This window comes from Apodemus sylvaticus, chromosome 5 (assembly GCF_947179515.1).
Source record: "Apodemus sylvaticus chromosome 5, mApoSyl1.1, whole genome shotgun sequence".
In the NCBI taxonomy this organism is placed as follows: domain Eukaryota; kingdom Metazoa; phylum Chordata; class Mammalia; order Rodentia; family Muridae; genus Apodemus; species Apodemus sylvaticus.
Window position 1 is genome coordinate 151,679,280 of NC_067476.1, and position 24,447 is coordinate 151,703,726.

General features: G+C 53.3%; 1 protein-coding gene and 1 long non-coding RNA gene across 7 annotated transcripts in view; both read right to left on the reverse strand.

The window, feature by feature from the left end:
• The window catches only part of Sulf2 (sulfatase 2), an 82,095-nt gene that overhangs the window by 36,982 nt on the left and 20,666 nt on the right, over window positions 1-24,447 (reverse strand). For all 6 annotated transcript variants that reach the window (XM_052184320.1, XM_052184317.1, XM_052184319.1 and 3 more), the window contains exons 2-3: window positions 22,176-22,442; window positions 5,786-6,025 (exon numbers count right to left, since the gene is read on the reverse strand). In XM_052184320.1, coding sequence (XP_052040280.1) covers window positions 5,786-6,025; window positions 22,176-22,350 — 415 coding nt within the window. In that variant the 5' untranslated portion in view covers window positions 22,351-22,442. The remainder of the gene's footprint in view (window positions 1-5,785; window positions 6,026-22,175; window positions 22,443-24,447) is intronic.
• On the reverse strand, window positions 3,355-4,130 carry LOC127686269 (uncharacterized). The gene is made up of 3 exons (XR_007978061.1): window positions 4,063-4,130; window positions 3,795-4,029; window positions 3,355-3,694 (listed from the first exon to the last, which is right to left on the reverse strand). It is a non-coding gene; the product is annotated as an uncharacterized LOC127686269 (long non-coding RNA).

The following is a 24,447-nucleotide window of genomic DNA, read 5'->3' on the forward strand; positions in this document are numbered from 1 at the left end:
ACACGGGAGGGACTTGGCAGTTTAGAAGCCAGACAGTCGACAAGCCATGTAGGAGAAAGGCCAGAACAGGGTTAGCGGAAGCAGGAACCAGGGCAGAGAGCACACACCAGGGAAGGCAGGGAGCAGAGACTGGGGACAGGTAACAACACAAGGGACCGCAGGTCACACAGACAGATCCCTGCTGCGTGGCGTCAGGCTTTGAAGGGAAAGAAATTGAGTAAGGAGAAGATGGGGTACTGGGGTGTTCACAGAGGGTCCCTTGAAGGGAGGACTCAGGAGCATAGAACTGAGGAAATACATGCAAGCCATGAGTGAGTTTTGGTTTTTTTGAGACAGAGTTTCTCTGTATAGCCCTGGCTGTCCTGGAACTCACTCTGTGGACTGGCTGGCCTCGAACTCAGAAATCCGCCTGCCTCTGCCTCCCAGAGTGCTGGGATTACAGGCGTGCGCTGTATGCATGAGTTTTAAGATTTTGTAGTGTAGCAGTTCTCAACCTTCTTAAGGCTGTGACCCTTTAATACAGCTCCTCACGCTGTGGTGACCCCAGCCATAAAATAATTGTCATTACTACCTCATAGCTGTGATTTTATTGCTGTTCTGAATCATAACAGACATATCCATATTTTATGATGGTCTTAGGAGACCCCCTCCCAGAGGTCACTCAGCGCATTCTTCAGGAAGAATGATGGGGTTTGTTGACTGACTGCTTGTGACAGGAAGGAAAACACATCAAGGGTGGTTTTATGGACTTGGCCTGAGGGAATGAAAAGTTAGAAGTGTCATGGGGGGAGCCTGTGTGTGTCGTGTGTGCTGTGGGGAGCCTGTGTGTGCCGTGGGTACCGTGGGGGAGCCTGTGTGTGCCGTGGGGGAGCCTGTGCGCGGCCCCAGGGAGGGGGGTGACAAAAGAAGAGGTCATGCTAGGCATGGTAGGTTTGACATGTGGGGACCCTAAGACAGATGTCAGTAGGCAGCTGGACACGGTCTGATAGGACAGGAGGTAGGAGAGAGGGGTGGTCACTGAAGGAAGGTAATATGGTGGGCATCCTCATGACTCAAAACAAGCCATATGCAACACGCACACATATGCCTCCCTTCTTCACGTAGCAGCCACCGTCAGGGTGCCCAGTGCCAGGCCTGGCCATGTGAGGGCCTCCACAGGTATCAGGGCACCGTGGGGGCCATTGGCTATGAATGACCGGAATCTAAGTTCCCAGCCAGTATCCTTCCACAGCTGTGTGACAAGAATGGAAAGAACTGGGGTGCACGGTATGGTCCGAAAACAGCACCCCCAGGGGAGTCCTGACAGAGCTCGAACTTCTAACGAATGGCCTATTCTCAGCTCCCCAGGAACATTCCAGAACACATCTGTGTGCAGAAGGTGCACTGGCAGGCATGTAACTGGGTGGCAACTGCGGGGCTCTGATGACTCGTGGAGAGAGAAGGCCTTAGCTGGCATCTAATTGGTAGAAAGTGCTGGAAATGGCTCTTTACACCCCCATGGAGGAGCGTTTGGAAATCTGAGACTGGCACTCCAGTCTCTCCACCTCCCCCACAGCCCACTGCGTCAGGGAATCGGGGGTTGGGAACATCCGTGAGCTTATGTCTGTCAGCGCAGCCAGGGCTGCTGGTGGCTCGCCTGGGACAAGGGGGCAGGTACACGTGAAAACAATGACTAGGCTGTGGCGAGGACACCCCAGTCTCTGAGACACGTCCGTCTGATTCCACGGGAGCCACATCCACAACCTTCCACTAACTAGTGGGTATTTATTCTCCTGAAACCCAGCACCTCTGGCTTCTGCTCTCGTGTGTTCCTCACAGACATGGGCAGTGTAGGCGCAGTGCCGATGACTGAACAGTGCGCCTGCTGATCTCTTAAGAGAGGCGGGATGCAAAGTTACCTCAAGTGGCGCCAGAAGACACGGGCCCAGGACAGACAATAAGCCGGTGTCTGGGCTCAGCGAAGCACTTCTATTAAGCAGGACCACAAGGTGACACACACTGCCCAGGGGAGACCCCCCATCCTCATATCCCTATAAAGGGAGGATGACAACAGGAGTGACATCATGTCACCCCATCTGATGTTTGTGTCACAAATCACACTCTTCCCATCAGGGACTGCATAGTTTATGTGTTTCAAACATCAACCCATTTCAGTCAGAGCCAAAGTTTTGTTACACAGCCGGGGCTGGGGCTAGGGCTGGGGCTGGGGCTGGGGCTGGGGCTGGGGCTGGGGCTGGAGCTGGGGCTGGGGCTGAGTTGCTAGAGTGCCCTCTGGGCATGCAGGAAGCCCTGGGTTCCACACCCAGCACCAGATAAACCAGGCATGCGGGCTCACCCCAGTCACCTCAGCATTTGGGAGGTGGAGGCAGCTGGATCAAAAGTTCTCGATCAGTCCTAGAAACTCAACGATTTGGGGGGAGGTTACGCAGGCTCTGCCTCAGAAAATAAGTTATTTCTAGAACATGCTTTGTATTTTCTTTTTACATTAATATGAATGAATTATGTAACATATATACGAGTGTTCCACTTGCATGCATGAATGTGCACTGTCAGTGTGTACGGTGCTTGTGGAGGTTAGAGGGCATCAGATGCCCTGGGACTGGAGTTACAGATGGTTTTGAGCCACCACGTGGGTGCTGGGAACCAAACCTCGGTCCCTAGAACAGCCAGTGCTCTGTCCTGCTGTGCGATCTCTCCGATCCCCATTTTTTTGTTCCATTTCCATTTTGAATCCCTTTGTTGGGAGAGTACAGATCTGCAGTATCAGGCCAGCTAGCTTTCTTTTCTTTTCTCTCCTACCCTGCTCCCTCCCTCTCTCCCTCTCTTTCTGACTATCCTCAAACTCAATATGTAGCAGAGGTTGACCTTGAACTCCTGATCCTCTGGCTTCCATCCTGGGAACTGGGATTACAGCCTTGTACTAGTAAGCCCAGCTGTAGCTTCAATTTTTAAACTGGCTCCATTAACAGGCCTCTGCACTGTGAATTTTGGCATCTGTCTTCTAAGCTCAGCTGACCTTCTGGACTCAAGGGCGTCACTAACACAAATAGTTAGGAGCTGTGGTTGTGACTAAGAGCTCCCCCCTCAGGATCTGTTTTCAGTGGTACAAAGACCTGCCCAGAGTAAAGACTACATATCCCAGGCTCCTTTGAGGCCACGAGTGCTCATGCACACATATCTTGTTCCTCAACAATGGGAAGTAAGGAGAAACAAGAACCTGATGCTCTTGGGTCAAGGCCACCAAGGCAGCATGGATTTAGAAGAGAGCCATCAGCAGCAGAGAGCCTCACTCCCTCAGCAGACTTAACCCCGACTCAGTCACCTTCCCTAGATGCCCAAATGGATATAGGGTTTGACTGACAACCAGGCTAGACGACTGACTTTGTCCTTGGGGCCTTGCACACATACCATAACAAATGAACATATACCTTACAAGTATTACGAGGTGCAGTGTCACTGCTTAGCCCCAGCAACCTTGAACTTATGACCCTCCTGTATCAGCCTTGCCAGCAGCTGGATGGAGCACCTGCATCAGCCTCTCGGCAGCTGGATGGAGCACCTGCATCAGCCTCCCATGCAGCTGGATGGAGCACCTGCATCAGCCTCCCAGCAGCTGGATGGAGCACCTGCATCAGCCTCCCATGCAGCTGGATGGAGCACCTGCATCAGCCTCCCATGCAGCTGGATGGAGCACCTGCATCAGCCTCCTAGCAGCTGGATGGAGCACCTGCATCAGCCTCCCATGAAGCTGGATGGAGCACCTGCATCAGCCTCCCAGCAGCTGGATGGAGCACCTGCATCAGCCTCCCAGCAGCTGGATGGAGCACCTGCATCAGCCTCCCATGCAGCTGGATGGAGCACCTGCATCAGCCTCCCATGCAGCTGGATGGAGCACCTGCATCAGCCTCCCAGCAGCTGGATGGAGCACCTGCATCAGCCTCCCATGCAGCTGGATGGAGCACCTGCATCAGCCTCCCAGCAGCTGGATGGAGCACCTGCATCAGCCTCCCATGCAGCTGGATGGAGCACCTGCATCAGCCTCCCAGCAGCTGGATGGAGCACCTGCATCAGCCTCCCATGCAGCTGGATGGAGCACCTGCATCAGCCTCCCATGCAGCTGGATGGAGCACCTGCATCAGCCTCCCATGCAGCTGGATGGAGCACCTGCATCAGCCTCCCATGCAGGGGGATGGCACACCTGGTTTGGTGACTGTCTACTTTGATGGTCATTCCTTTCTCTCTGTTTCCCGTGTGACTCTGATACAAACTTTCGATTCATCATAAATCCCACAGTGTTATGGAATTAGTAATTTCCCCTTCTGTCTGACGGGCGGTCCCACACCTCTGAGTTCCCATGGCCTTGCTTTCTGTTTTGATTGTGCCACACAAACTTCTCATTTCATGTCTCTCCCAGAAGTCTTTGTGGGAGGTGTGGTCTTTCTGCCTTCCAGGTGACTGGCCTGATGAACCATGTTGGGGGCCTCACTCTTCTTCTGTTTCCACATAAACATTCCACCCAGAGCTGTTCAGGTCCTGTGAACCACACCTGCCCTGTACAGACATATCTTCTTTAGCCAATAGCATTTGTTTTTTTAAAGATGGAGTTTCTCAAAATTGAGAGATTTTACTTTACAAAGTTCCAGTGTAGAGATATTTGACTTTGAGCTGGTGTGGGAATCATTTCTAGCCCTGAGTGGCAGCTGCACCCTCCAATAGAAGCCGCTGCCCTGCTATGTCTGGGCCTATCCCGATCCCAACAATGTCTAGGCCTCCCAACCATCTAAAGCACTGGCCCACGGAGACCTCCATGTTGCACTTCCACACCCATGATGCCTTGCCCATGTGGAGGAGCCGGTTTCTACAGCTGAACCTGCTCTGGAGATGATCCTGTGGTGGGAGGAGCATCTGGGGAGTAAACAGCTCCACCCACTCCCACTGGGCATCGGAAAGCCTGCCCCGCCCTGGTGGATGACTGCAGGTCAGCTGCACGAGGTGCCTGGCCCTTCCTCACTCCCACTCAGAACAGTGTAGCGTCACTAGGAAGGGCAAGTCCCGGGGCTTGCAACATCTGAACCCTATCATCCGCTTTCACAACTGCCCAGGCTGCTTGCCAAGGTGGGGAATTTTTTTTTTTTTTAAAACTCAAGCAAGTTCAATGAGTTGAGTCTCGAGGATTTGGCAAGGGCAAGGTGGCTGGGCTGGGGTGACAGCTTGACCTCAGGTGCCAGCCTAGCGGGCGGCCTTTCGAACTCAGGGCACCTCCATCAAGTAGGCAGCATTGGACATCCTGACACGTGTAACAGCGCAGTCAAAGGTCTGTCACCATGGCAACCCCTTCGTCATCTTGGCTACTCCCACAATAAACTGCTGAGTCCCTCCATGTCTGTCCGTTCCTAACGCCAACCTCAACACTCTGGAGCCTTCTCTCATGCAGATGGTCTCAGTCAATAAAACAGTTTTAAACCCAGAAACCTCAAACTCATGCAGGGATATCTTGTGACCGCCCTGTCAGAGAATTCACAATCTCCCTGGACTCTCCATTTTTCAAAACTCTGGTGTCTTTGAAAAGGTTCTTTTCTGAACCTACTTCAGACACACCTACTATGTGCACACAGAAATAAGCTGGAAATCTCAGCAGGAAATGAGACCACGCCTGCTCATGACCCAGGCTTATCTTGGGGACCAGTGCAGTCTGGATGTCACACACAGAGAAGCTCATTGGGGCACAGAAGGCCACTTGTCCCTTGAGCAGGCCTGAGCAGCATCCCCACACCCTGGTCCTCACCTGTCCGGTAGCCTGTGCTGTTGAGGTACACGGCAAAAGTCCGACTCTCATGCTGCGCCTGCCAGGAGGGCGAGGAACAGTTCTCGTTGTTGGTGTAGGTGTTGTGATTGTGGACGTACTTGCCCGTGAGGATGGAGGAGCGGGACGGACAGCACATCGGTGTAGTCACGAAGGCATTGATGAAGTGCGCCCCGCCCTGCTCCATGATACGCCTCGTCTTGTTCATTACCTGCATGGAGCCTGCAAACAGAAGGTACTGCTGAGTCATGTGACCTGCTTTGGGGGTGGGGGGCTCTTTAGGGGGCTGCCAACCCTGAGCCTGGAGCTGCAGGCAAGCTTAGGAAATCCACGGGTTTACATGGGCCAGACCCCTCACCCCCAACCCAACCAGGAAGGCCCTGGTCTCAGTGCCACTAGACAGTAGCACTGGGTACAAACTGCTTTTACCTTCAAAGCCTGTTTTGTATATAAACAGAGTGTCTTCTCTGCAGAGTGCTAATATGCACAGATTTTTTTAGCCGTCACAAATGCAGATAGGATTAGGTTTTGTTTGGTTTGGAAGTTCCCCAAGAATTATCCACTGAACTGAAGTCTAGTCTAGCCGAGCCCCAGCTAGTGTCTCTGACACCTGTAGCCTCATCTATGGTACCTCCTTATGTGTTTGGAGTCGAGTCTATTCCCTGCTTCCTTCTAAGATAACCTATCTGCCTAAGAGCTCCTGGGCTCCCAGCTCCTGGGCCTCTCTAGCTCCTTAGGAAACCCGTGGGCTTGCATGGGCCAGACCCTGCTCCACCTCCAGCCCAACCAGGAAGGTCCTGGTCTCGGTCCCCCTAGACAGTGGTACCAGGTACAAACCTGCTTTTAAGTACCTTGAGTCTAGATCCAAGCCATGTTTTGCACATAAACAGAGCTCCTGGACATAACTGCCCCGGACATGACAAACAGACCTGTATAGAAACAGCTCCAGGACCGTCCACCTGCTGGGCTTCTAGTTCCTGGGCCCTGTGTAGCCTGGGCCCTCCATAGCCTGGCCATTCATTTCCTAGACCCTCCATATCCTGGGCCAGAGCCTTTGATCCTAAGCTAGTATGACAGGCCCTTTAGCCACACCAAGCATCGAGGGTTCATCCCTGACTCTTCTGGTTGCTCAGCGAAGGTGAGAGCAGGAGACATGGAGGTATGTGTGTGTGTGTGTGTGTGTGTAGAACAGACATCAGACTGCACCCTGAGTGTGGAGGCTAAACAGTGAGATCTATGGGAACATTCCATGCATGCCTTTCCTCTCTTCCTTCTTTAGCACAGGATGGCCCAGAATTCACAGAGAAGCACCTGCCTTTGCTTCCCAAGTGCCACCATATCCAGCCAAGTTATTTATTTACCGTGTGTGTGTGTGTGTGTGTGTGTGTGTATGTGTGTGTGTGTGTGTGTGCAAACTCTTACAAGCCATGGAGGGGGTTGGTTCTCTCTTTCCACCAAGTGGGTCCTGGGTATCAAACTCTGTACACCAGGCTGGCCTCGCATTCAAGATCCACCTGTTCCTGCCTCCCAGGTGCCAGGTTTAAAGGTGTGTGCCACTACAACCACCGCCACCGCCACCGCCCAGTGCATGGTAGGGTTTTAAGCTCTGACTTTTAGCTTGAACACATCAGGTGCTCTGGGGTCTGCTGCGCTCCATACCACAGCACAGTCTGCTGTGGATGTCAGCCCCATCTCCTACATCACACGGATCCAGCAGGCGCTGGAAGTCTCTGCGTTACAGCCTGCTAATTGGTCTGAGCTTTGGGACCACTGGCTTGTCCCTGGGGTGGAGAGCAAATGCCCACCATTGTTCTAATTACTACCGCATGGGTCAATTGCTCGGCATACACGACATGCGGAAGTTATTTTTCAAAGTGTTCTTTTCTGAACAGGAAGCGCAGCGTAGTGGAGCTGGGGCACTTGGTGACGGGCAGGGACACATAGTGGGGAAGGTGGCAGATGACAGCTCAGACTCAGGCAGAAGCAGGGCGGTGAATGTCACCTTCACAAAGGCCTGGTGATGGTGTCCTGGGGAAGCTGGGAGTTCCCAAGCCTTTGAATGACTCTCGGGCCCCTTGGGGACAGAAGTATTCTCTTATCATGACATTGATGGGGTGCCATGGGGCTTCTCTTCAATCCCCTTTGGGCGGCTTCAGGGGAATGTGCTGTCCATGCCTGTTCACACACAGGGGCAGTAGAGGGGGTGGTGAGGGGCAGGTAATAGTAACTGGCTTCCTCTACTTGAAGCAAGTGTTAGCTTCTCCTGGGGGTAGGAAGAGCAGGTTGACTCTGACGTGGTTCTGCCTGGTGGTGTTAGCACGCGGATTGCGGATTGTGATTAGATTAGATTGTGATTGTGATTAGAACCGGGGAGGGGACTAAGCCTAGAGTCCAGCAAACACCATGATGTGAGGCAGAAGCGTCCACCCTTGACGCCACCTGGCTCGCTACTGACACCTGCTGCGCCACGTCAGAGTCACGCTCTGGAAGCCCTTCCCTTCCCTTCAGCTACTCAGACAGCATCCAGCTGTTCCCGGGGCAAGTGTCTGAAATGCTGTGCCAGCGGCGAGCCAGCCCACTGCTTTGTGCATACATAGACCATCAGACCTTACCAGCTCCTTTTGGGCAGGCAATAGCTCCTCTCTCCAGGACTAGGCCTATTATTTCCCACTCGGGTGACACGCCCAGGGGTGTAGCCAGCGCCCTGCCACTCTAATCCCCTCTTACCACTATGCAGCCATGAGATCTCCACTTTGTCCTCAAACTTACTAAGAGTCCAGTCCCAATTTTCCCTTATTATGAATATGGTTCCCAGCACCCTTGTAGCACACACAAGCAAAAACATGTGCGTATGCACACACACACACACAAACACACACACGTACACACACATACACACTAACACATGCACACATGCATGCACACACAGACCCACATACACATATGTATGCACGAACGCATGCACACACACACATGTATGTACACACACATATACACACAAGCACACATGCATACACACATATACATACATATGCACGCACACACATATGCATGCACACACACATACACATACCTATGCATGAACTTGCGCGCGCGTGTGTGTGCACACACACACACATGCACACATGCACACGCGCATTCACCAGCTCTTCCAAAGGTTCCCAGCGGCACCGTCCTGACTATGTGTTCTCCTCCCTGGCCCACGGTTCCTTGGTTTGGGCTTGTGGCCCTGCGCTGCTGCCTCCCAGCCTTCCTTCCTTCATCCATCCCACCTGTCTGTAGTGCCCGCTGCTCTGGGGCCCATCTCATAGCTGCTCCCTCTTCTACTATACACGGATCCCTTATGCCACGGGAGGCACAGCCCCTCCACGGTTCACAGACCTCCAGAGAGACAAGAGAACAGCTGTCTGCAGGCGCTCAGTCTCTGGGGACCCGAGCTGGCGCCCCAGGCCCTCAGACCCCTTCAGGAAAGAACCTGAGAATCCGCACTGATGAAAAGCCGGCAGGGGGTGGGGCGTCTCTTCCACTTTAGGGCTGAAAGCTCGGGGTTCTGTCTCTTCTCTTGGCAGCACCACGCCCTCTCCCTACCTGGCAGCTTGTCCTGGGGAAGAGCTGGGACAGGCAGTCACAGTACAGTTCTCAGGGCCAGAATGACAGCTGGGGCTGTGTGGAAAAGCACAGCATTGTGCCTCCTTTGCAGACAGTGACCTGCTTCACTGAAAGGGCCCCAGCATCAGGCTATAAAACCCACTTCTGTAATGTGAAAACATATGACCTAATGGCTCACAGGACTAATGGCCCTTGGCCAGGAAGACATAGCCACACGCAGGGAACGGGGCCAGCTTTCATGTTTCATGGGAAGCGGCCAGCCAACCTAAACTTAAGTTATCCAACACAAATCTGGAGACATATAGACAAAAACAGGTTTGGTTTCTGCCTTGACCAAACCTTGCCACAACACAGGGCCAGAGTGAGGTTAGCCTGACATCACTCCGTATGATACTGATGGGCCGTCTCTCTTCCTTCACGGTGGGAGTTAAACTTCAGGGCCCCAGCCCCGTGACTGCCAAACATCCCCGAGACCCATAACTGCTCACTCTTCTTGTGAATTCTGCAAAGGGGTGCTTAGCACACTGCTTGTGTGATGTGTGTGCTCGTGTGCACACCCCTGTGCGTGTGCATGCGCGTGCGGCCACTCGGGCACGTTGAAGCCTGAGATGAACGGCTGGTGTCTCCTTCAACTGCTCCCCACTTTACTTTTTTAGACAGGGCCTCGTTGAACTCAAAGCTCACCACTGACTGACAAAATTGATGGCCACTGAGCAGTGGAGAGCGGGCTGTCTCTGCTCCCCTCCTCCGTTTCCCTCCTCCTGAGCCAGGGTCACAGGTAGACATAAGTGTGCCACACCCACATTCTCCACACGGGTGTTGGGGGTCTGAGGTCACTTCCCCATGTTGTGTGGTAGGCACTTGACCAACCGAGCCGTCTCCTTGGCTGTCTGTCTGGGTCTTTATCTGATGAAACCCTTCTCTGACCCACTAACATTACAGATGGACCGCCCTCACCTCACCGCCTGTTTTTTGATGCTTGCAGGCAGTAGAGTCAAGGCTTACAGGGCGGGACTGGAGATCAGTCGGTAGGCTACTGAGCATTTGAAAAGCCCTGTAAGAGCTCTGGGCATCTGCCTGTGATCTCAGCATCGAGAGGTGGAGGCAGGAGGTAATGCTACCCTCAGCTGTGAAGCAAGTTCGTGCACACACTTACACATACACATACACACACACACAAAGTCAGTGTTTGTTGATCTAGCATGGGAGATTGTCTGTCTCTGGCACCACTGTGCTGAATTAGCTTGTGTTTATTTTTACAGTGTTGATGATAGAACCCAGGCCTTTGAACATTCTAGACAAGAAATCTTGCACCGAGTCCCAGTTTCATTTGCTCCTATAAAGACCTGACTCAGAGCACCAGCTATCTACTTAGCAGGAACCGAAGACTTCCTTCCTTCCCTTTATATGCGTGTGGACACGTGGACAGGTGGATCTACCTATAGATAGAAGCCATTGGTTTACATTCGGGTGTCCTTCTCAGCAGCTTCCTAACTTGTCTTTTGAGACAGGGTCTCTCAAGGAACCCGGGGCTTGCCAATGTGGGAGGACTAGCTGGCCAGTGAGCCCCCGCCTCTCCAGCACTTCCTGGCTTTTATGTAGGCGCTGGGGGTAGACCCTGGGTCTTCATGCTTGTGCTGCGAGAACTTCTAACAACTGAGCCATGTTCCTGCCCGGGGATTCTCAGGATTGAAAACATGAGCCTACTTTTGCCATCCTTGGTGCTGAAGCAATTCTTGTCTGATCCTTCCCCAGAGACTTGCTACCCAGGATTGGGGTGAGGTGTATACCATGCTCCTCCCCGCCCCCATGCAATAGACTCCCGAGGCTCTTTGGACAGGTATCTAAGACGAGGCCGACCTATGCTTGCTTGTTTTACACCGTGGGGGAAACAGAGTCTTTGAGGGTGGGGCCTCCTGGGAAAGTGGTGGGAGGTAGATTGTTATGGGGGACAAACACAACCGGAGTTAGTAACCTCAGAGTCTTGACGCTAATCTGCATGTGAGCACCCTGGCTCTTGCCTGGACTGCTGCAGTAGACGCTTACGTCACCTCTGTGCGCTCTTCTCTCCACAGACAGAGAGCAATTTCTAGCAAATTAAGCAATGTCGTCACGATCCTTCCGGCACTCTCCCTGAACACCTGTCTCATCCAGAGCGAAAGGCAACGTCCACTGCGCTGCCTGGTTCTGCATCAACTTGGCACAAGCTGGAGTCAGAGAGGAGGAGTCTCAGGTGAGGAAATGCCTCCGTGAGATCCAGCTATCAGGTATTTTTCTCTATTAGTGATTGATGGGGGAGGGCCAGCCCACTGTGGGTGGAGCCATCCCTGGGCTGGTGCTCCTGGGTTCTATAAGAAAGCAGGCTGAGCAAGCCATGAGGAGCAAGCCAGTAGGTAACATCCCTCCAGGGCCTCTGCATCAGCTCTTGCCACCAGCTACCTGCCCTGACTTCCTTTGGTGATGAACAACAATGCGGAAGTGTAAGCGGAATAAACCCTTTCCTCCCCAGCTTGCTTTTTGGTCTTGGTGTTTTGTTCCAGCGACAGACATGGTAACTAAGGCATCCGTCCACCTTTGGCTGATAGAACCTCAAAGGACCTGGAAAGTCGCTGTCCTGATAATCCCTCCCTCCCCTCTTAGGCTACTTTACCCTTCTAGCCACAGTGGAGACACACCAAGCACTCCCCTGTCTCAGGACCTGGGCACCAGCTGTCATAGCTCCAACCCTCATAACATTCAGGATTTCCAAACAGCATCTCCTTCAAGGCTCCTGCTGGGTGGCCTTAAGATCGCTCTACCCTCTGCTTATCTCCACCGACTCGGGAGGAAGGGTTATCTTTGCTGTGAGTTATTTCAAAGTTTCCAAGAGCTGTTTCAGGGGCTGTCAGTGGGCGCGCCCGTGGCCTTCCCTCTCTGCTTTTATCTTAGCCACAGATAACCCAGCACAGAATGTTCCAGTGAGAGCCTCTGGGCAAGACCTCCCCCCCCCCCCACCTCTCTGTAGAGACCAAGGTGTCTGTGAATAGCACAGGGGCAGTCACAGTTGAAGGCCACAGTCAGACTGGTTGAGCGTTTAGTCATGTCTTCTCAGTGTCTGAAGAACGTGGCTCCCGACCCGTATTTGGAAAAACAGTATGTTTTCCTAGGATGTCCTAGAGGCTTCTAGAGCATTTGACTTTTGGACACTGTGGGGTCTTGCCTCTGTAACAAATACTAAGCACTGTGCTGGGCGGCCATGTTGGAATGAAGGTGAAAACATTAATACCCTCCACTGAAATGCTTCCTTCTGATCATGAGGACTACAATGAATGAATCATAGTTCCAGGGACTGCCGTGGTGGTTCAGTGGTGTGGGTAAAGCGGCAGCCATGACAGTGTGAGGATCTGAGCTCCATTCCCAGTACCACCTAAAAAAGCCAGAGGTGGGTGGTGATATGTGCCTGTAATCTCAGCGATTGTATGTGCATGTACTTGTATGCATGCGTGCATGCGTGTGTGTGTGTGTGTGTGTGTGTGTGTGTGTGTGTGTGCATGTTTGAATGTGTGAGGGTGGTGGTAGGGTAGTGCCAGTAGTGGTTATTGTGGTATGGTGTTAGGGAGTATTAGTTTGGGGGTGAAGGAAGGAAGATCAGGAGTTCAGCCATCCTTGGTTGCATGGCAAATTCAAGAGACCCTGTTTCAAAAACCAAACCAACCAAACACCAACCAGAGCAGAGCTAGGGATGGGGTGCAGTGGCAGAACCCTGAGCCCAGCATGTTCAAACCCCAGTACCACCAGAGCCAGGAGACACTGCTGGAGTGTGGAGAAAATTGAATGGATGGGTACCTTTCTTGAAGGGCCCATGGGTACTGATGGACACCCCAGTACTACCCACCCACTTGACGTTGCCTGTGCAGCCATGGCCTGGAACCGGCTGGCTCCAGATAGAGCATTGCACCTACCGCCTGACTGGTCCTACTTCTGCTGAAAGGTACCAGTAAGCAGATATGGAAGGGACCATTCGGCTGCAGTCAAAGACCCCAGGGTGCAGATGGGGACAACGGGCCATAAGCTCAGGCCAAGGGTAAGAAGCAGCTGTGTCTTGCTCCATCCCGAGGTCACAGCATTGCTCGTGATGATCATGTGGCAGCCCTCACCTAGCTTTGAGTGTCCCTGGAATGTTCACATTGAAAAGGGATCTTCCCATAGGCCACCTTCCCCGAGAAACACCCGTTTACCAGTCACTTTGGGAGATGAGATATTCAGAACAGCTCTGTCCTTGGTAAGGGGCATGAGAGGGAAGCCCTGGGGATGGGGTGGGGGGCGTGTAAATAGCAGCAGCTAGAAGCAACAAGCTCTGCCTCCTGGGCAGAGGCAGGAGCTGAGGTTCATGGTCCACTAGATGCTGTCAGCTCCAGGCTCGCAGAGGCCAGATGAATAGAGCAGGATCCCAGGTCCAGCATCTCAGATATGGTTTCCTAGCTGATGGTGTCAAGGGTAACCCTTCTGACTCTGGGGAACTCCAAAATCAAGCTGGTGTTACAAAACCCCAAATCAATCAGGCAGATGCCCTGGAGGCCATACTGATCTCTGCTGCTGAACGCTGGGATGAAATTTCACAGCTACTCTGTCAATCTCTCCTCTCTGTCGATCTCTGGAGGCTTCTGTGAGGAAACCCCAATGGTGTCCCTCAGTGTAGCAGCGTATAAATGTGGGAACTCTGAATGATTGGTCCCTACTCTCTGAGAGCTCAGACAGGGACATTCACGCACAGCAATCTTGCCACACCGGGTAAGTATTCAAGGACATAGTACTTGCTGGTGCTGGCCCAGGTTTTGGGGCTGGTGTCACAGAGATAGTTACCCAGTCACTAAAAGTGACACCTGCAAAGTGAGGCCTCCATCCTATCTGTGGCTGGCTGGCTTTATGTCAACCGACACAACCTGGAGTCATTTGGGAAGATGGTACATCCATTGAGAAAACACCTCCACTAGACTGGCCAGCAGGCGAGCCTGTGGGGCGTTTTATTGGTTAACAATTGATGCGCGAGGGCCCAGCCCACTGTGGGCGGTACCATCCCTAGGTGGGGTCCTGATTCCTATAAGGCTACAGGCAGAGCAAGCCATGGGAACAAGCCAGTAAGCCTAGCTCCTCCATGACCTGTTTCAGTTCCTGCCCCAGCTCCCAGGGACGATGGACTACAAGCTGGAAGATGAAATCAACTTTTCCCTCTCCAAGCTGAGTTTGGCCATAGTGTTTTGTTAGCACAGTGACAGAAAGCCTAGCTAAGATACCACCGCTCTGAACAAGGTGCCATGATTGTCTCTGTACCACCCGCCTAGCACAATGCACTGCCTGCCCGGAAGCAGAACTGGGGTCCACTGCTGTTCTCCCTCACCAGCCTAACACTGACCAGTGCCCCACCCCTCCCCCCAGCTGGTCTCCCTGCTTCACACTTCCATCCTCAAGCCAGCCTCTCCCTACCTCAGTTAGGATGTTTGTAACAGGACTCCTGGTACCTGACCTGCTCAGGGCGCGTCCGTGGTCTTCCACCAGCCTCATACCAAGATCCGGACCTTCCTAGATGGCTCACTGGGGTCCCTACATCTCCCTGTCACCTGACCTTCTTCCCCAGCTGGGCAGCTTCTCCAAGATCCTGGTGAGACCGTGCCTACCAAGGGGCTCTCTGCATCTGCCGCCCTGCCCCCAGTGTACAGATCCCACCACACCGGTGACTCAGTACTACCCGGTGCTGTCCCCTCTGGGACCCTGGTCTGCCCTGTAGTGGCTCGGACCCCGGCTGCCCATCACCACCACCACCACCACCACCACCTGCTTCCCTTTCTTCCTCCTCAGTGGGTCCAGTTTCTGTCTCATAGTGCACCTGGCCCACAACGACTCTCTTGTGACTAGTATGTCACCAGCAATCACATATGACCTCAGCACCCTTGTCCTCCGAGAGTGGCCAGCACCAACAAACTCCTGCACCCACTGGTTTTGGTTCACAGAAGGTCCCAGCAGGAGATCAGAGAAGGAAATTGGATCTTGGATCTGAATTCCCCCTCCTTCCTCTCTGTGTGGGCAGAGGGTACAGCAGTGTGGGGTGGCTCTGCATCCGGGTTCCAGTGACTAACCTGAGGGCATAGCACTCTCCCCGGAGCTTCCTTCACGCTTGTTCACACCCTAGCAAAGACACCAAACTCTCGGTGACTTGGTCAAAGCAGAGATCACGTGAGTATGTAAGAATATCCTCATCTGGGCTGGAGAGATGGCTTAGCGGTTAAGAGCACTGACTGCCCTTTCCAAAGGTCCTGAGTTCAAATCCCAGCAACCACATGGCGGCTCACAACCATCCCTAATGAGATCCGATGCCCTCTTCTGATGTGTCTGAAGACAGCTACAGTGTACTCATAATAAACAAATCTTAAAAGAAAAAGAATGTCCACGTCCCACGTGACTGCTGGGGTGTGGTCCCAAAGGCTGCTCTTAATTTACGGTTTTATCTTCTTTTGCCTTTTGCCCTTGGCTTCCCGTGGCCAAGTATGTGGCTATAACAGCTGGAGCTCCTGCAGCTCTTCTAAAGCATAAGGTGGCCTTGAGGACAGATGTTACACAGAAGACGGAGACAGAGTAGAAAGCTAGAGACGTACAGGATATTCTTGACGCTATCACACCAATTCTGGGCCACCGGCCCCCAGGCATATTTATGCCATGATGAAGCAATGCTAGGTTTCATTTTCTTCCCCAAGCAGCCAAACCTAATTCTGACACACTTTCTAGAATTCAAGTGAACCTGCCCCTCAACACCCACGTCGATGAATACAACTAGAAAACCCTCACAGGAATGCACTTGGAAGTTTGAAGCCAGGATGGGCCATTCCTGAGATAACCTGTATCCTCACGCCTTCCTTTTGCTGGTAAGCGGCAGCTGGAATGTTCAGATTGATGTCTCGGTGGACGGAGTTGCCCTGAACTGCGGCCTGGAATCTGGGTGCGTCCGTCCTGGGCTGCCTGCCATCTGGCCCCCCGTGAGAGCCGAGGGTTTCCAATCCACCGCTGGGTTATCGGTCAGCAGCACAGAGTGGAGTTTCCTCATGTCCCCGATGGGACGTGGGGAATGGGGTGTAAGGTATGAACAAGTCTGGAAGCTGTACCCTGTCCCACCTTCCCCACGACATGCCTGAACCCTAGAAATGAAGGCTCACCGTCAGCTTCAGCCTCCTCCAGCATGGCGGTCTGTGGAGTAGCTCCTCGCTCAGGGACACTGAGCAACCACACCAACTTATCCCCACAGTCCCTGGGGGTGTTCCTCAGAGGTCCCACTTGTGACCCATCAGCACATCCTTCCGGCTTTGCCTCTAAGCCTGGACCACTGTGACAGAGCACTCGCTGGGCTCCTCCTGTGCCCAGACGGCCGTGGACTCTTCACCTGCCCCATTGTACAGTTGGCCTCTTCTCCACATCGTGAGCTGGAAGTCAGACTGTTTCCCTTCTCTGATCCATGCATCCCTGACATCCGTGCTCCCCACAAAGCCCAAGTCCTCTCCCTGCTTCAGCCTCAGGCCCTTGCATGGTGGACATGACCAGCAGCACCCGTCAGACTTCTCACTTTCTGCCCTGGCTCGCAGTGCTGCCGCCCTGTCAGCCTGCACGCCTCTGCCCCGGGCCCTTCGTACCAACGGTTACAGCTGCTTGAAGGTTCTTCCTAGGATCCGCAATGGTAAGCTCCCTGGCCTTTCTTGATCCCGTGTCCCCTTCATCAACGAGATCTTTATGGATAAAGTTTCGGGCCCCACGGTCTCTTTCCTCTCTGCTTGACTTCTGATCCTTTCTCACCACTGGCCCTGTCAGATGCAGTGTGGCTTTTTTCTTGTTGTTGGTTTGATTTTGGTTTTTCTTTCCTTTTTTTTTTTTATTAGATATTTGCTCTATTTACATTTCAAATGTTATCCCCTTTCCTAGTTTTCCCTCCAAAACTCCCTACTCCATACCCCCTCCCACTTTCCTGACCAGGCATTCCCCTGCACCGGGACATAAAGCCCTCACAGGGCCAATGGCCTCTCCTCTCATTGATATCTGACAAGGCCATCCTCTGCTACATATGCAGCTGGAGCCATGGGTCCCTCCACGTGTACTCTTTGGTTGGTGGTTTAGTCCCTGGGAGCTCTGTGAGTACTGGTTGGTTCATATTGTTGTTCCTCCTATGGCCCTGCAAACCCCTTCAGCTCCTTGGGTCCTTTCTCTAGCTCAGTCCATTTGGGACTCTGTGCTCAGTCCATTGGTTGGCTGTGAGCATCCACTTCTGGATTTTGGTTTTTCGAGACAGGGTTTCTCTGTGTAGCCCAGGTTGTCCTGGAAGTGACTGTGTATCCCAGGCTGTTCTGGAATGCAGAGACCTTCCTGCCTCTGTCTCCCAAGTGCTGGGGTTATAGGTGTGCACCGCCACTGCCCCGCTTTTATATTGTGTGTTTTTATTGACACACAGCTGAGCTTAATAGCGTGACTCCTCATCAGTCAAGATTCTGTCTACTTCGTTACTTTATTTTTTTTTTAAGGTTTATTTATTTACTATATATCAGTACACTGTAGCTGTCTTCAGACACTCCAGAAGAGGGCATCACATCTCATTACAGATGGTTGTGAGCCACCATGTGGTTGCTGGGAATTGAACTCAGGACCTTGGGAAGAGCAGTCAGTGCTCTTGACCGCTGAGCCATCATCTCCCTACTTCCGTTACTGTGTTGCTAATTCCCCTTCTCTATTACCAGGTGCTCAGCGAGTGAGGACCAGGGAGCAAGCTTGGCTGGCCCTCTGTGGGGGAACCCTGAACGCCCCCTAACTTAACAGTCCTGACTGCTCGGGTCCTCCAGAGCCAAGGGAAACCTGCCCAGCTCCCCTCAGTCCCAGTCCAGAGGTTTCCAGGTGTGCTGGCTGTGTTTGCCTTTATACAGAAGTGCTTAGTGAGCTGGTCTGAAGGCAGAGCCAGCTTGGAGGAAGGTAGGGATGAGGTCACACAGAGACGGGTGACATCTGGAGGAGGCACCCCTGGATCTAAATGCACCTGAAACTCCAAACTCGCTTGAATTTATTGTTTCCATCCCCAGTAAGTTGCTGGTTCCAGTTCATGCAACACTGCTTGGGCTGCATATAGGAAGTCACTTGTAAGTCCAACGAGCCAGGGCTATGCCTGTCTGATTTTGTTTTCTTTTTGAGACAGTCTCATTATGTAGCCCAGGTTGACCTGGAACTTGTGACCCTCCTGCCTCTACTTCCAGAGTGCTAGAGTGATAGGCATATATGACCATGTCTGGCTTTATTCATGAGCTGTCATAGCTGATGAGACACTGGTCCCCACACCACCTTAATGGCCCATCTGACAGTCCCACATAGCTGACTTTTGACCCTTATGATGGAACAGCCCTATCTAACGGCTCTGCTTCAGGCTATGTGGGACTCTCCCTGGGCTCTCTCAGAGGCCAGCTGATCTCTGGAGATGTCCTGAAGTTGGACCGTATCCAATTAACTTGACCAGTGCTGGCAGAATCCAGCATTTCCTTGGCCTCCCTCGGTAGAGCACAGCGTTGTGACGGGTCTGTGGTGTCACATATATAAGTCCATTCCACTATGTCTCTTCAGAGATTTCCTCACTCTCTGCAAGCAGACAGACAACGCAGGGGCTCACTCACGAATGCTCTGGGAACCCAGCACATTCCCAAATGACAACCACAGAACTGCGGGTACACCAGAAGGGCAGGGTGGCCACCCCCAGCAGCCCTGAGATAGATAGAGCCCTTCTTCTCACTGGGTCTTGATGAGCGTGGACAGCTGTCCCCTCCTGGGACTGGAAGGAAGCCCAAGATTAGCTCTGTTGCGAGGCCTCCAGCTAGAGGCTCTCTGGAGCTGCCTCACAGACAAGCAGAAAATAGCAGCCGATGAATTTTTCAGGACCACCCTCGGCTTGCCAGAGGTGGCCAACTGTGAGATAATGTGCCGGGCTTTTTGGGAACATGCATTATTGATCTGGGTCTGTCTGGTTTATAAAAAGCCCATCAGCACCCCAACTACCTACTTCCCGCCGCACCCTCCTCACAGAGGCTTGGGTTTTGTTTGCTTAGGACACGGCACTCTGAGGAGGTAACGGTTGGTGGCCACTGATCTCTGTCACCCAGGGCTTTGGGCGGGAGCTGTCACAGCACAGAATATGTGAGTCCCTGTCCAGACTGACTGACTCCCTGAAATTTACATTTTGGTACACTCGCTCTTGTGAGCAAAGATGGCATCTCTTCAGATTCTGCCGGCGACAGTACTTGTGACAGTTTAGCATCAACATGGACACTCTGGATAGCCCATCGACTATCCCAGAAACGGGCTGAGCGGAGCGGTGGTGAAGGTCATGGTTTTAGGTTCAAATCCTGTTTCAGCACATTTTAGCTGTGTGACCCAGACATGTGGATTAACAACTCTGGGCCTTACTTTCTCCATTGGTAAGACGGAGAGGGGATGGATACATCTCCTTACAGACAGCCAGGTTTGTTCTCTCTCCTGGCGTAGCAAGGGCATTGTCCTGAAAGTCAGCATTTAGTCACTCCCGGGTCAGGCCCTGCACGCCTACATCTGAGTGTACACAGCGTGGTCTCCGCCCTCCTGCTCCGAGCCTTCATCCTTACCCATCTTGCTCCTCTGCTCCTGCTTGTGTCCCTGATGTCATCAGCATAGCAGTGGGGGTCCCATGGGAACTCAAGTGCGGCCATGCCACACACACCCTTCTGGCCTGTTTCACAGGAATGACATTCGAGGTGCGTGTGGTGGCTCATGCCTGTCATCCTGACACTCAAGCGGCTGAGGCAGGAGGATTTTGAGTTCAAAGCCAACCTGGGCTTCATAGCAAGACCTCGTCTCAAAACAAAACCCAAAACAGCAACAACAAAAATCCCAACACGATATCCCTGTGTTCCCTCGCTGGGGTCACACGGCTCACGGTTTATCCATGCATATCCCTTTGCCAGCCCCACCCTGCCAACGGCTCCCAGCTCCTGGCACAGCAAACAGCTACTGTTCTCATTTAACCTGGGCTGCCTGACTGCAGAGCCATGCGGGATGCCTTGGGTGCCCTGATACCAGAGCCAATAGCTTGGGGGTCACAGGAAGGGAGCCCAGGGGCCCAGAGGCCAGGCCTTGCTGCATGTGAATCACCCCTATTCCTAGGCCTCACAATGCAGACTCCCCACAGATCCCTCCCTCCCCAGTGAGGAAGAGTCCAGCACCCTGCTTGTCAAGCTAAGTCCTGACTGCTTCTGGGCCATTCATTGATTCTTTCTGTACTTAGAATCCCCCCGAGGAGAAGCTGTGCTTGGGGTCATCAGTACCAACTGTGTTGCAAAGATGTCATGGCCACCAACTCTATTTCATTGTCCTCAGAGAGCAGACAGAGGAAAGGACGCATCCTTCACCATATCTACTTCCTTGATCCTGCCCCAGGGCCTTTGCACATTTTCTTCTCCCCTACCTGGGACACCCGCTTCCAGATTTTCACAGTGCACAGAAGCAGAGATGATTAGGAGGGACATCTAACTTGCAGAAGGAAGCTTCATTACTGTGCACACTGTGCAGTATGAAGGTCCCAAGCCACATGTGGCTGTGCAGCCCAGCAGAGGGGGCCAGTCCTAACCAAGATATAACATGCCAGGTGTTGGGGGCAAAGGAAGGGAAGGCAAAACATTCACAAGGAATTTACTCTGATGATCACACTTCAGATGATTACTGCACTAATTTCATTTTCCTTTTTATTTCTGGATCTCATGTAGCCCAGGCTGGCCTCCCACTAGCTGCATAGCCGGGGACTTTTGATCCGTTTGCCTCTACCTATCTAGTGTTTGGCTTATACTTCCATGCCACCACACCTGGTGTTTGTAGTGCTGGGCAGAGATGGAATGCAGGGCTTTGCCAACGCCAGGCAGGTGCTTTATCTACCGACTAGATAGATACGTCCCCAGTCATCTGCATTTGTGATCCAGATTACACAGTTGTCCTTCAGTGCTGGGGCACCAGGCTCTGAGGATGCTCAGGCCCCCACATTAACTGCCGTGCTCTTTCCTAATAACCCACACCCCCTTTATTCACCCTCGATGACTGTGACCCTGGTCTCATGGTGGCAGTAACTAAGGAGAATGCCCGTACATTTCCCAGTGCTTTTGCTCTGTGTTTGGTTGACTCTGCAAATGGAGAACTGAGGATACAGAGTGTTCCCAGGGGACAGCAAGGACGCCGCAGGGTTCAGCTGGGGAGGAAGCCATATTTTGACTTCAAGGTGTGAAGACATGGGGGAGGGAGAGATCGGGCTCACTGGGAGATGCCCACAGGTGATCAAGAACAGATCTAGACTGACTCTTTGAAGCCCCCTTCTGGTGGCCTCAGTTTTGGCATCTCCTATTGGCGCTTCTTGTAGCAGAAAGAGCAAAAGCCAGGACATTGCTCAGATGAGAAGGGACAGGGGATGTCTTAGCTGTCAGCCAAGGCCATGGCCCAGGAGCTTAGGAGACAAAATGGCTGACAAAAGTGAACTGAGCATGCTCTCTCTGCTCCTTATGTTGCAGACACTGGGAAGTTGGGGATCCCAACCCTTGAGGGTCACTACGCACCCACATTCTCAAGGCCCCCAAGTGTAAGTTGGCTTGCACCTGCTCAGGTGCGAACTCTATAACCACCTGGCCTTGAGTTTCTATGGGGGCGTGGGGACATGGTAATTCTAGAGTCCCAGGTGTCCCTGGCCGGCTCAGCCACTTACCCAGCTCCACGTCCTGGTCATCCGTGAGCACCAAGATGATGTTGGGCCGGATGTTCCTGCGGTCCCGCTGGGAGCGGCCCTTCAGGCGGGGATGGGAGAGGAAGGCCGAGCTGCCGGCCAGAAGGGAGAGGAGGGCGGTGGACAGCAGCCACAGTGGCAGGCCAGGGGGAGCCATTGGCGTGGCTGGCTAGTCCCTTTCGTCTTCCTGGATGCAGAGGCTGCGGTGCTGTCTTGAGGATGGAATTCCTTCCCGTCGTCCCTCAGGATCTGAAGGATGAGAGAGATAGGTGAGAGTTAGCACTGATGTCACAGCTGCCCCCCCTGGACTTGCCTGCTGCCTCACACCAGGAAGGTCCAGCAAGGGCAAGGACAGCCTTTCCCACTGTCTAGGATGGCATGAACGCAGGACGGCTAAGCTGGAGATGTTGTCTCAGGGGCAGATTGGCAGCAGAACTGTCCATGGGGACTCCCCTGGAGGAGAGACTGCCCTGAAGCACAGTATAGAACCCCCTAACAGACAAGGGCTCTGAGTACCCACTGACCCGGACACAGACGGGGCCCAGCCACCAGCACCTCTGCCTGTCCCTCCCCTTCCAGCTCCAGGGACAGAAGGCTTGGTTACTGGGGTGCTTTGGGCTTCGTGTTCATAGATTCTTGGCTCAGACTCGCCCCTTGGGGGTTGTTTCTCACAAGCAAACAGAAAAACCCCAGTTTCCCCATGGCCAAGCTAATTACTCAACAGGTGGATGCAAGGCCCTCATCCCCTGATCCCACATCTGGGCCGAAGGGTTCCTATCAGATTGTCTTGTGGAGTAAACAGAGAGGCCATTCCACGCCAGCCTCGGTCATCCTTGACCTCAGGCGGACTGTATCTCCACCAAACGTGGGTGAGGGAGGTGGGATGGTGGTCCCCAAATGGGGGCGGGGGCCAGCCCCCTTTTTCTGGGGAGGGGCGGAGAAGGGAGGACTATGTACCACTAAGTCAGGACACATCACCACAACTATGACCTTGAAGGAGTCTGTCCGCCCCGTTGACTACGGAGGTATGGGAAGGGGGCACCAGCCACCACCCCAGAGCCCTACCCAGGGCCCCCTCGGGGTTGTGTGGCCTACTGTTCTCACCAGGTCACTCGCCCCAGGGCTGTGAAATGCCCAGGGGTGTTCCTCTCCTCAGGGCAGATGGAGGGAACTTCCTACAATGACAAGCAGATCCCCTGACTCTGCAGGGCCCTGACTGTGGTGACAGCCACACCCACTCAGATCATGAGGCCCAAAGTGGGGGAAGGGGCACCTGCTTCTGGCTGGGCCAGCCTAAGGTCCCGGCTGTTCTCTTGCTTTGAGTTCATTCGATCTAACCTTCCCCTTTTACCACCAACTCTTGTTACCCACTTCTATCCCCCAAATGTTCTCTGATCCCAACGGTTTCTTTCTGGACAAGATGGGGTTGTTTCTACCCTGAGACTCTTTGACACTTGCCTTTTTGTCCTCTTGGTGTGACTGTCTCATTCTGCTCCACCAAGTCTAGACAGACACTAAGGTCACCTCCTCAGACAGGCCCACCCTGGCTCCCTGCCAAGCACTCCGTATTTTATCACCTGTTTGATTTCCTCAATCACCACCCACCTTGGAATGGTCTTATTTACTGCACCCACAAACACGCATCCCTGACGGAGACCCTACACACAGGAGGGACAGCTCCACAAGGGGCAGAGATGGGGCTTGTGTTGGTCACAGCTCGGTCCCCTGCTCCTTGGGCAGTACCTGATGCAAATGACTAGGTAATCAGAGGGGTGGTGATTGGGAGAAACTCTGAATTCTGCAGGGGGAGGGAATGCTAGCTTCCAGAGGGCCATGGCACACCTAGAGTTTACACAACCCAGAGACCTAGGGCACCGGCACGCTTCTCCAGACACTTCCGAGGCCCCCCGAGGAGACAACCAAGCTGGCTGTCTGGATGGCGCCATCATCCGCCCCAGGGACGGTCTGGGTGGGTGCTGTTCACCCTCTTGATCTCTTCACACAGAACCTGTCTCTGCCTCTAGAAGCCATCTGAGAGAGAGCTCAGCTATTGTTCCTCCATCTCCCCGCACCATCTCTAGCCACAATTCTGCTGGGACCACTTGGGTTGCTTCCTCCTCTTGTCTCTTGCTCCAGGGTAGCTATGGGCCCTGCCTGCTGGGAGTCCCAGAGTCTGCATCTCTCCTTGTTGCAGGGGTGGGGAGTGGAGGGTAGGGGTGGAGCCTTCATGACCTGTGCCTGGGGCCACCTCTCG